Below are 12,773 nucleotides of genomic sequence, written 5' to 3' on the forward strand. Positions count from 1 at the left end.
ATCTGTATATAATGATGAGATGCTCATGTCTCCGCCCTAACAATGGGAGTCGTTGTCCCAAAGAAACGCATTAGGCTTATTTTGGACAGATTTTGGATAGAGTCCATTTTCTTTGTTTAATAATCAGCACTACTCAAACTAAAATGTTTTGCCGGCAAGGTGGGGGGGTTCCCCAACCAAATCTCGCTTAGGGCCCCCAAAGGCTAGGGCCGGCCCTGAAAGGATACCAAACAATGGACTGTAATTTTCCACAAGTAGAAAATATTCTGCCATTATACATTTGTGTAGGCTTGCACTTACATCAAGCATACAACATACAATGTATCATATTATGATGAAAATGTTTTGAAAAACACCGTGATTTGTCAATTGCAGGGCTCTCATCATAGTTAATTTTTTTTGCCATTTGAGGACACATTCAATGATCCTCATGTTTACATAATACCCGACCCCAGTAATCCTGTTACGTAAGAAATTGAACAGTTTCACCTCTCGCGCGATTTCAACCCAACGCAGGCAGCGCAGTGTAGGATTTCCAGCAGCGGAGAAGGGGAGAGGTAGGGACGTTGGGTGAGTTTGTAAACATTTGACTTGCTCGTGTTCAGATATCAAGATTTTACCGAATAGCCTTTGTCGCGGAACAGGTGTATTGACCGTCTGTCACATTACCTTCCCCTTCCTGAAATACTTATTTGACGCGCCTCGATTTGTGTCAGTGCACTAACGTTAGCCTAGCCAGCTAACATAACGTTAGCTAGCTAACTACCCAGTGTGTTGTGTACAGAAGTATCCCCTGGTAAGGCGTTAGCTAGCTAGCTATTGTTTTGCAGAAAAAAGGGGAAGGTAAATAAAACAAGCTAATTTAGCAAAGCGACCGCCAAGAAGCCCTTTTAATTCGCTCGGCCGTGATTGCCAATGTGGTTGATGGTCTGCTGTAACGTTACTGCCTGCCTGTACCAAAACATCTGATCTGATCTGATGTGATGATGATGATGATGATGATGGCCTGTCAGATTTTGGATAGTGAGGTCCATTCTTCGTCCTGTCTGACATTATCTATCTAGCTAACTAATTAGCTAGCTAGCTATATCTAGCTTGACGTGCTGTTGTGATCATTGGCCCATAGTTAGTTAGCGAACAAGCAAGGGGCAAGATGGCTAGCTAGTTCGCTACCTTGTTCGCAGAGTCTGTCATTAGCTAGTTAACGTTAGGTAGTTTCTGTCTTAGTTGAGACCATATACATTAAAACCAGGGTTGAGACACTCGCCAACGCCGATTCTGTTGTAAACCGTTTTGCAACAGAAACCGTTTACTCCAAACGGAAAACGAGAGTTATTCAGGTTGGTCCCTCCCCGTTTAGTTCCGTTTGCTCCATTTGGTTCTTAAACGGTTTCCGTTGTAATACGTAATGAATAGACCCCATGAGAACTGCGCTGTTTGTTGACAATCAGCAGAAAGGTGGCAATTTAGCTAGGACAATAGAAGCTAAAGGGCGTATTTTACAATTCAAACACACTAGCTAGTTAAGACTATCACATTTTGACTACCTAGCTGGGACATATATTTAATATAACTTTTTGCACCAAGAAAATGTACGTGTCAGCATTAATATCTTTGTTTGATAGTAACGTTAGCATTTATTTTATTTTTTCATTGTAGTGTAAACAAGGTGCTTTAATTGGAAATACTGAACATGTAGGCAATAGGAAATCCTTATGAATATCAGCCTCAGTTTTTTTAATGCTACCTAGGTGTTAGAGGCAGAGACAAAATAACACACTTTCATTCTCTTCCTCTCCCATACCTCTTTATTGCAGGTTATTTGTGTGAGATGGGGGACGATCGACCTTTTGTGTGCACCGCCCCAGGCTGTGGCCAGGTAAGGTCTAATTTCCCCTCCTTTTCTCTTCATCCCTCACTCTCTTTTCCTACTCTACCTCCTGTCTTTACAGATCTCGGATTTTAGGAGCCATCAGATGACTCACCTCTGTCTTGCATTTTCTTTGTGCACAGAGATTTACCAATGAAGACCATCTATCAGTCCACAAACATAAGCATGAGATGACCCTAAAATTTGGTCCTGCCAGAACTGACTCGGTCATCATCGCAGGTGCTTAACTTTACTATTCCCAGCATTTCTCAATTACACTGTATGAGAAAAACATATTTTTGTCTAGCTGTCAAACCACCACCACCCTGTGTGGACAGATGATCAATCTCTGTTGTTGATAGAGGGGATTTACCTGTACTGTGAAGCCTCTACACCAGTGTCTCCTCTTTCTCTCTACCACCAGACCAGACCCCCACGCCCACCCGCTTCCTGAAGAACTGTGAGGAGGTGGGTCTGTTCAATGAGCTGGCCAGCTCCTTCGAGCAGGAGTTCCGGAAGGCCCATGAGGACGACCAGAGGAACAAAAACCCGGTGAGGGTGAGGACGGTGGAGGGGCTAGGATGGGTTTGGTTTTTAAACACGGGTAGTTTGACCGACTGATAAATATTGTGTCTGATTGTTGGTCCCGACACAGCTCCCGGCCCCTCAGCTTCTGGCCCCACCCCTACAGACCCCGTCTGGGGTGAAGGAGGAGGATGATGGGCCTCTGGAGGTTGACTCCTCCCCCCCAGGCAGTCCTGACTCCACCTCCAGCATGTCAGACAGCAGCAAGGAGCCAATGGGGAGAGGAAAGGTACGACCTGGGGGCGGGGCGAACAGGGTGTATGGTTGAACAGATTAATTGATGTGTGTTCTTTCCTCTTGTCAAGTTTGCATGGTAACTTGGGTGAGAGAGAAAGAAGGGAACAGTGGTGGCCAGAGAGTAAAGTAATCACTTAACTATGAGGCAAGTAAAGAAGATGTCAGCAAAAAGTAGACAATTAGTGGGTGTCTTAGTGGGTTCAACTCAGCGGCCTATAGTGTCCAACTCCCATCTGAGTTTCACTGACTGGATGTGCTTTGTGTTGACAGGAGACTCTTCCTCCTCCACGGCCATTGTTGAGCTCCACCCCCACGCCAACCATCGTACGCCCAGGGTCCCTCCCCATTCACCTTGGTTACGACCCCCTGCACTCGACCCTGCCGTCACCAACTTCTGTCATCACACAAACCCCACCCTCCAACAGACAACTGGGGTGAGTCTAATTTACCAACATCTGTCTTTATTTGTATTCTCTCTGTCTATTTCATTTATACTAATCTCCTGTTCTCAGCTCTCCGACAGGCTCCTTCCCACTGATAATGCATCTCCCCAACGGACAGACTGTCCCTCTCCTCCCCAGCCCAAATATGACCTCCGTTATATCTGTGAGAATCAATCACATTTATTTATAATGCCCTTTTTACATCAGCAGTGTGAGTGAAAGTAGTAGATGTCTAATTAACATGAACAGTCTTGATAATGGCAGATATTGGTAGGTGTTATTTTGAACTCTTATTTTGTCTCTTCTTGTGTAATGTGTAGCTGGCGAGGCCATTTAATATGGTGCCCAACATCCCTGGGATTCCAGGCCCTCCGATTGGTGGGACCAGCAGCAGCTCCTCCTCCCCATCTGGGTATAGTCTACACTCAGAGGCCAAGATGGTGAGAGGCGCATGCACTGGCGGACACACACACACACACACACACACACACACACAAACACACACTACACACCACACACCACACACACACTACACACCACACACGAGTTAAGGACCAAATAGCAGTGGGCCTATCCATACCCCTGGCATTGTGGCAGTGGAAGGCACAGGGTTGCAAAGGGAGGCAATGTTACTGGTAACTGTTAATTACCTAAATTACTTGTAGTTTTGCAACCCTAGGAAGGCATGTTGTTGACATCTGTATGGCATTTCTGTGTGTCCCCCTCCCTCTCTGTAGAGGCTGAAGGCAGCGCTGACCCAGCAGCAGCAACAGCATGGCCCAGGGGCTCAGAACGGGGCTGGAGGGGGCCCAGGGGGGGCGGGAGGGGGTCCAGGGTCCAGCCCCGCTGTCCCCCAGAGACATGAGCAGAGCCAGCAGCCCTCGCAGCATTCTGACACCCCCTCACCTGCACAGCCACAGGTAAAACACATACATACTGATACAATACCTAAGGGTCAGGTGGAATCTGCTAGAGGCAGGACGGCCTTAACCTCCTGAAATGATACAAATACTGGAAAGAACACTGAACAAACCAAAAGCTGCTACAAAACATGTTTTGTAGATTACATATGCTGGCAACTCTGTAAAGGTATTGATAAGAGAGAACTTCTCTGCAGATTCCGTCTGGCCCTATATATTTGGTAATGCATTATCTCACGTCGATTGCATGTATTTGCGTACATTTTGTGCACAAACAGTGAGTACAAAAATGCACAGGCACACTCTCATGCATATATGATTTACATATACTCACACAGCAAACCAGCAGTGGCTCCTCCTCTCCATTTGGGTATAGTCTACATTCAGAGGACATGATGGTGAGAGGCGTATACACGGGCACACTTTGAAATACACATTCAAATGCACTTTTACACTCACACACACAAGCTCACACTTGTGCACTCTTGCATTCTCTCTCTCTCTCTCTCTCGTGCTCTCGCTCTCTCTCTCTCATATACACACACTCATGCACACACACCCAGTCCAGAGTGTATAACACCCTCCCCATCCTCGCCAGGTGTCCCCGGCCCAGCCCACCGGGGGTAGGAGGCGGCGGGGTGCGGAGGCCGACCCAGACGAGAGAAGGCAGCGCTTCCTGGAGAGGAACAGGGCGGCGGCGTCTCGCTGCCGACAAAAGCGCAAGGTTTGGGTTGGCTCTCTGGAGAGGAAGGCAGAGGACCTGGCTACCATGAACGTCTCTTTGACCGTGAGTCTACCGCACTACGACCGTAACTGGACCTAGACTGTAACTCTCTATTACAGTCAGTTACAATAGACCATAACTGGACTCAGCAGAGAAAGGAAAAGGCAATGAGAAAGGCAATATGTCACTTTTTGGGCGACCCGACCAAATTCACATACAAGAAGCGGTAGATCTGTTCTATGTGAGTTATTTCTATGCTTCCCATTCTTACATTTCATTTTTGCATCTTTCGGTTTTGTACACCAACTTCAAACAGCTGAAAATACAATATTTTTGGTTATGGAAAATATATTTCACAGTGGTTTAGATGGTACAATGATTCTCTAGACTATACTTGCTTGTTTTGTCACAAACTGAAATTAGGCGAACTATTAGAATTTTAGCAACCAGGAAATGGCGGAGTGATTTCTGCATAGTGCGTCTTTAAAACCATGAACCCGTCTGTGATTGTATTATACTGGTATGAGCCCTAATATGATTCTCGTGCCCATGGGGTTTTGGTGTATGATTGTCAGTGGTTGAGAAGACAATAAATGTTGTGTGTACATTGTCTTGTGTGTTCATGCCTATATGTGATGTGTTCTGTTTCTATCAGAATGAAGTGGGTCTGCTGAGGAATGAGGTGACACAACTGAAACAGCTGCTACTGGCCCACAAAGACTGCCCTGTCACTGCCATGCAGAAGGCGGCTTCCTACTTAGGTAATTAAGACAAAACATACTTTTGGTCATGTAGTGTATGTGGACACCTGCTCGTTCTCATTCCAAAATCAATGGCATTAATATGGAGTTGGTCCCCCCCTTTGCTGCTATAACAGCCTCCACTCTTCTGAGAAGGCTTTCCACTAGATGTTGGAATAGTGCTGCGGGGACTTCCATTCAGCCACAAGAGCATTAGTGAGGTCAGGCACTGATGTGGTGCGATTAGGCCTGGCTTGCAGTCGGCGTTCCAATTAATCCCAAAGGTGTTCGATGGGGTTGAGGTCAGGGCTTTGTGCAGGCCAGTGAAGTTCTTCCATACCGATCTCGACAAACCATTTCTGTATGGACCTCGCTTTGTGGACTTGGGGCATTGTCATGCTGAAACAGGAAAGGGCCTTCCCCAAACTGTTGCTACAAAGTTGGAAGCACAGAATCGTCTAGAATGTCATTGTATGCTGTAGCGTTAAGATTTCCCGTCACTGGAACTAAGGGGCCTAGCCCAAACCATGAAAAACAGCCCCAGACCATTATTCCTCCTCCTCCAAACTTTACTGTTGGCACTATGCATTGGGGCAGATAGCATTCTCCTGTCATCCGCCAAACCCAGATTAGTCCGTCGGACTGCCAGATGGTGAAGCGTGATTAATCACTCCAGAGAAGTTGTTTCCACTGCTCCAGAGTCCAATGGCAGCGAGCTTTACACCACTAGCTGACGCTTGGCATTGCGCATGGAGATCTTAGGCTTGTGTGCGACTGCTCGGCCATGGAAACCCTTTTCATGAAGCTCCCGATGAACAGTTCTTGTGCTGACGTTGCTTCCAGAGGCAGTTTGGAACTTGGTAGTGAGTGTTGCAAACGAGGACTGATGGTTTTTACGCACTACGCGCTTCAGCACTCGGCGGTCCCGTTATGTGAGTTTGTGTGGCCTACGCATGGTGATCTTAGGCCTGCTCGGCCATGGAAACTGACTTGTTGGAAAGGTGGCATTCTATGACGGCGCCACGTTGAAAGTCACTGAGCTCTTCAGTAAGGCCTTTCTACTACCAATGTTTGTCTATGGAGATTGCATGGCGGTGTGCTTGATTTTATACACCTGTCAGCAACGTGTGTGGCTTAAATAGCCGAATCCACTAATTTGAAGGGGTGTCCACATACTTTTGTGTATATATAGTATACACGAATCAACTATCAATCACACAAGTCTGTCATTCACTCCATCTGTTAGATTTTTTATTTAGGCTCATTTATCTGTCCCCCATCAACTTTTGCATCCATCCACCCACCTACCGATCAATCTATCCAGGATCAAACTCCAACTCATCCATCTAACCTATTGCTTGCCTGTCACCTCTCTTTAAGGGTGAATGTTTCTCTCTCTGTCTGTAGCTGCAGGAGGAGAGGAGAGCTCCAGGGATCCCCCCTCCGAGCCTACGGGGTCCACAGCCCCGGTCATCCAGCACGGGCCTTTGGCCCCTGTCCCCAGCCCTGGTGCCATCACCGTCAACGGGCTGAGTGTATGCGCGGCTGAGGCAGTGGCCATGTCAGTCCTGGCCGGGATGGGGGCGGCCCACCAGGGAGGGGTCCTCATGGCCACACAGCCTCAGCCAGCCCCCAGATGATGTGCAGGGAGCCAATAAGAACTTTAGGATGCTGGACTGGTACAATTATGTGAGAGATTGAAAGAGAGAAAGGGACCTGATTTGAAATCTGAAATCCCACCAGTTGTTGATAGAAGGGGAGGTGGGGGTGAGAAGTACTATCTCCAACCTATGCTCTGTGACCTTGGATACAGTGGCAGCCAGGAAAGGATGTTGGGAGTTGACATCCTGTCAAAGCCACAACCCCCCCCCCCAGACACACACACACACACACACACACTCTCTCTCCCAGCCAAAGATAATCACTGAACATACCGAGTTATCCCGCCACTTTTGCCCTTTTTCTGACGGATCCCTGCTTGGAAGCACTGTCACTGCATATATACAAGCGTATGTACATACTCACACCTCGTGACATACACACACACCCACTCGATCACCGAATGTAGTGTGTTTTTGTTTTTGTCTATTTGCAACTCTCTCTGCTGTCTACAGTGTAAATCTCTCCTTACATATCTATCTTCTTCATGCAGCTGTTAATCCATGGGAAACTATTTTAGGGTTGAATAAGCGTGAGATATTGTTTTCCCTTTGTCATGGAGTGAGCCAAAGTATGAATACATTCATTGTCTGGCCTTTTAAAAACAATTTTTTAAATCTTTTTTATAGGAATTATGCATTCTGACAATGTGTATGAAACCCTTATTGACTGCATGAATATTAGAGGATACTGATGAAGACCACTGTCTGTGTGCTGGTGTCTGCTCATATTGCTTGTTTTATCATACTGCTTTTCTCTCCCACTTTTTAAAGTGATATCAAATGACTGATGCAAACAATGATAATGTCCTAATGTAACACTTGAAATGGTTAGGTTTTAGATTATACTTTATGTAGTAATCAACAAACTCTTCATTAGATTTATACATAATTTACCCAGGCTAAGTTGAAAAAAAGTAGTGCAATATATTTTTATATTCAATACAAATATTAATGTTTAGCTAAAACGTGTAGTGACAGTGGTAGAACCGTTTGTTCTAATTCAATGAAAACAAATTACATTCTAAATGATCAAGGAAATATAAACCTACGACATATTCTTGAATGCAAATCTCGATTAGGGGACGTCTATATGGAGTTATAGATCATGTCCTAGTCTCAGGTGCTTTGCGCCATTTGAAAAACTATACTGTCTATTGGAGTATATCACTTTTGTAAGACACTTCATTTAAATATTTGTTATGAAATGTCATTGAGTGATGTGTCCTTTTCTTTTTTTACCACCTCATGTTGTGTTGAGGAAAACCATAGTGTTTGTTGCCTCATCTTTTTTGAACATATCAATGTTCTGTTTGTCATTTTGTTGTTGTTGCTGTAACTTCTCCACACTGCGTCATGTTACCAGTCCCCTCGTGTTCTGTCAAGAGGATGGGTATGTCTGTCTTCAACAGTGAACCCAGAGTGTAACCTCCCAAACTATTATGGAATTTGATTGTCTCCAATGCGTCGAGAGGGCGTTTTTTCCCAAAATAATTCCACCTCAAGGCGGGTGAAATGAACTTGTGTATAGTCTCAACTAATAAACTGTCTCTGGCAAAATAAATAAGTTAATGGCAACAATGGTTTTAGGTTAATCTTTTTCATGCTGAGTATCTCTAAGTGCCTATCCCCTTGGTATAGAGCTCTATGACAGGAGGAGCAGAAGCTGTCTGATGCAGTACTGGCTCAGGGTGCTCAGCCACAGGGGCAGACAGCTCTCCAACTCCAGAGGAGGAATAAGGATGGACTGGTGGTATGAGTGTGCACAACAAGCACAGGAAACAAGAGAAGGGGAGAATCCTAACTTCCACTAAATCGATTTTTCACTTGAGTCTCCCATTGACATGAATGTATGACTAAGTGAAAATTTGACTTCTGTGGAAGTTAGAATTTGCCTCTAAAATGTTGTTCCAGCCATAATTTGTGTGATGTTAGGATGTTCATCTTGTCATGAAATTGCAATAGTTGACTGACTAAAATCATGGACCATAGTTTCATAATCAGTAGCCCTGTCTGTGTTCAGTCAGTGGTGTGCGAAATGCTCTTAAACATTGTTGCCATACAGCAGGGTTCCACAACTGGCGTCCCGCGGGCCGGATTTGGCCCGTGGGTGGATTTATTTGGGCCCCAAAGTTTTCTGAGCAAAGAAACATTAAAAAAAACGTTTTTTGATAAATGTTTTCCTAAGTATTGCCACGCATAATAGAGAGACACGTAATCGTATACAAATGTAAGCAAGGTTTGAAATTATTGTTTTAGTCAAACATATCTGTTTGGGCTTCTTGCGGTCAATTTGCAGTCAACAAATTATTTGTAATATGTTCCGGCCCCCCCACCAACCGCTCAAGAAAATGTAGTTGATGATCCCGGCCATACAGTAACGCCAGGGGGAGCAAACAGTCTATTGATCTCATGCTCCAGTCACAACCATTAACATCATACATGGTCATGTGACAGATTCCTTTGGTGAGTTGTTCATCGCTTACGGTTATGGCGGTGTCAGGGAGTCGAAAGGATGGAGTACAATCTTGATTTCTGCTTTTCTCGTTGACTCAGGAACTTGTCACCACTTTTAATTTCTTTACATTCTACAACGTTTTATTCCTGCAACGATGGCGGACGGAGGCGTGGATATGTCGGCACTACCGAAAGAGGTCAGGGACCAATTGGCGGAGTTGGATTTGGAACTGTCCGAAGGTAAGGATTTTAACAGGGAAAAGGGAAAGAGAAAAAGGTGTTGTGTCCGTAAACGCTCCTATGACCCAGATAAAAACAATAACAATCACACGTACGGTGTCAGTGGTAAGAACTGCAGTCTATAACCGGGCTGGCACGACTCGGCTCGCGCTGCTATGTTGCTCCGGAGGATAAAAACACTGACCTATTTTATTGTCATTTGATTAGCTAATTAATGTAACCAAAATACTGTCGTTATTATTTTCGCCTGCAATGGCATAGTGTTGTTGAGTAATGAGAATATAGAGAGATGGCTATTTTATTGCATGAGGCTTTTGATATGGCTATGTATTAACTATATGATACCATAGTTTATGACTGGATGTTTTTTAATAGTTTTTTTTGTTTATTTATACTTTACATTATACTTACCATCAGAAGTAACCATAGCTCTCAACATTAACACACTCTTCCAATTTGCTTTGCAGGGTCAGTGCATTTTTCTCTAGTAACTAGGATATTAATTGCCTTCATGTCATTTGCTGTATCAAAAAGGAGACCATACAGGTTTTCCTCCCGTCATAGAAATTAGGTCAAGGCTCTCTTCCTCATCACATAGTAATTGTGTCTGTTTCTAAAGTGATAGTGTTGCTGAAATGATGCTGCTCTTTCCATAGGCCTACATCAAGGCAGTAGACTGCTAAGCTCTCTTGTTAATGTGGGAATGCAGCTTTTGCCTTGTTTTGACAAATGGCAGTGCTAAAAAGAAAAAGAAATAATATGGTGTTATGCAAGTCTCCTCCTTGGTGGGTGAATCACAGTATTGCTGGATCTGTGCCATGTGGTTCAAAGCGCCCAGGGGTGCATGAGTAATGTTATGTTTCAGCTTTGGAGAGGAAGGAGAGAGAATGTATGTATGGAAGAGTAGAGTCACCATTGGTGACTGACCGACTGAAGTCAATTCTCTCCCTGACTCTCCTCCCCTCTCTCCCCACTGTGTGAACATTGAATAATAGTACAGTTTCACACTGTGCCTTTTGAGCTCTTCTCAGTTTACCGCTGAAGCTCATGGCTCCATGGAGACATCCTGGACTCCAACTATCCAGGTCTCAGCCAGATACAGTTGGATGAAACTGCCGATCAGTGAAGAAGACCCTGTGTGGAGAAAAGTTTTCAAGGTCATTTTCCAAGGCCTCGATACTATTCCGCCACCGCCAGACCTTTGGTTGTGGGCCCTGGCACTTTTTCCATCAAATCTGCTGAATATAATTTCAAAATTTGTTTTATTTGAGACAAAAAAAAATGACCACCTGTAATAATAATTGCTTTCTGAAATGTCTCAAAGTAAGGCTATTAGGCTAACAAGAGAATCATAGTAGAATCAAACAGCCTGAGCACATCATCAAACACAGCCACCCTGGGATACAGCCACAGAGATGGCCTCTCAGTGGTTACAAACTAATCAAAACAACTCCCTCAAAACAACATGGTCTCAGAGCATTTCGTATTATTCTGTATGTAAATCCGAGACACTCCATTTAGTATGATATGTTACGGTTCGTATGGTATGTATTCATTTGTGGATGTCCATCATCCATTTTGTATGATATGTTGTGGTCCTCTGTAGCTCAGCTGGTAGAGCACGGCGCTTGTAATGCCAGGGTAGTGGGTTCGATCCCCGGGACCACCCATACACAAAAATGTATGCACGCATGACTGTAAGTCACTTTGGATAAAAGCGTCTGCTAAGTGGCATATTATTATTATATTATTATGTTACGAATTGCAACTCTTATAATATGTTACGAATTCCAATTTGTTGTGGCCAAAGTTAGCTAGGTAGCTAACACTAACATTAGCTAGCGCTAGGGGTTAGGGTTAAGGGTTAAGATTAGGGTTAGGGGAAGGGTTAGCTAACATGCTAAGTAGTTGCAAAGTGGCTAAAAAGTAGTTGCTAATTATCTAAAATGCTAAAGTTGTTCGTGATGAGATTCGAACACGCAACCTTTAGGTTGCTAGACGTTCATGTTATACGCCAACCCATCCACCCCGACCAACCACCCTCCTTTCGTTTTTGGCTTTAAGTAACCTATCTTATGTAACCATACCAAACGTAACATATCATACTAATTTGAGTTTCCCGGATTTACATTTACTGTTTTATGTCTAGCTCCCGAGTGGCGCAGTGGTCTAAGGCACTGCATCGCAGTGCTAGCTGTGCCACTAGAGATCCTTGTTCGAATCCAGGCTCTGTCGTAGCCGGCCGTGACCGGGAGACCCATGGGGCGGCGCACAATTGGCCCAGCGTCGTCCAGGGTAGGGGAGGGAATGGCCGGCAGGGATGTGGGTTTGTTTCCCATGGGGGGCCAGTATGAAAAAAATAAAAAATAAATAATGTATGCACTCACTAACTGTAAGTCGCTCTGGATAAGAGCGTCTGCTAAATGACTAAAAATGTAAAAAATGTAAAATGTAGCTGTTACTGAGACCAGTCTGCTCAAAAAGAAGTGTGAAATCTGTTTTATCTTGATCAAATAAATTAGATTGGGCTGTTTTATATGTCACAGGGCACTTCTGAAAAAGCCTGAGTGATGGAGAAGCCCTAATTCACTGTTACACACGGTGGGTGACCTCACTTCTACTTGACGGTGTGGCCTTGTTAATAATAGACAGCAATTAACAGTTTGGTTAGTGAGGGTTAGGAGGAGTGCTGCTCCGCTTAGGATCACACACACAGACGGAGAGAGAGAAAACAGACAGGAGTAGCTACAGTTGAAGTCGGAAGTTTACATACACCTTAGCCAAATAAATTTAAACTCAGTTTTTCACAATTCCTGACATTTAATCCTAGTAAAAATTCCCTGTCTTAGGTCAGTTAGGATCACCACTTTATTTTAAGAATGTGAAATGTCAGAATAAT

The 12,773-nt window shown here is 44.4% G+C and overlaps 2 protein-coding genes across 5 annotated transcripts in view; both read left to right on the forward strand.

Moving 5' to 3' along the window:
• Positions 1-512: 512 nt before the first annotated feature.
• On the forward strand, positions 513-8,748 carry LOC311138708 (cyclic AMP-dependent transcription factor ATF-7-like). 4 transcript variants are annotated; one of them, XM_084173499.1, is made up of 13 exons: positions 513-570; positions 1,818-1,879; positions 2,014-2,110; positions 2,295-2,428; positions 2,526-2,684; positions 2,963-3,126; positions 3,205-3,298; positions 3,456-3,575; positions 3,873-4,055; positions 4,394-4,453; positions 4,654-4,842; positions 5,435-5,540; positions 6,900-8,748. In XM_084173499.1, exons 2-13 carry the CDS (start codon positions 1,832-1,834, stop codon positions 6,902-6,904), a joined length of 1,359 nt encoding a protein of 452 aa, XP_084029625.1. In that variant the 5' UTR covers positions 513-570; positions 1,818-1,831; the 3' UTR covers positions 6,905-8,748. The 4 variants fall into 4 exon arrangements, with proteins under 4 accessions (XP_084029625.1, XP_084029624.1, XP_084029623.1 ...); XM_084173498.1 differs by having other exon boundaries at positions 2,295-2,422; positions 6,927-8,748; XM_084173497.1 differs by having other exon boundaries at positions 515-570; positions 6,927-8,748.
• Positions 8,749-9,789: 1,041 nt separating this feature from the next.
• Positions 9,790-12,773, forward strand: part of LOC311138707 (disco-interacting protein 2 homolog B-A-like) — a gene marked incomplete at its 5' end in the record, with an annotated part of 74,835 nt that continues 71,851 nt past the window's right edge. The window contains one exon of the mRNA XM_084173496.1: positions 9,790-9,874. Coding sequence (XP_084029622.1) covers positions 9,790-9,874 — 85 coding nt within the window. The remainder of the gene's footprint in view (positions 9,875-12,773) is intronic.

The sequence above is a fragment of the Coregonus lavaretus genome (genome assembly GCF_964263955.1).
Source record: "Coregonus lavaretus genome assembly, chromosome: 12".
Taxonomy (NCBI): domain Eukaryota; kingdom Metazoa; phylum Chordata; class Actinopteri; order Salmoniformes; family Salmonidae; genus Coregonus; species Coregonus lavaretus.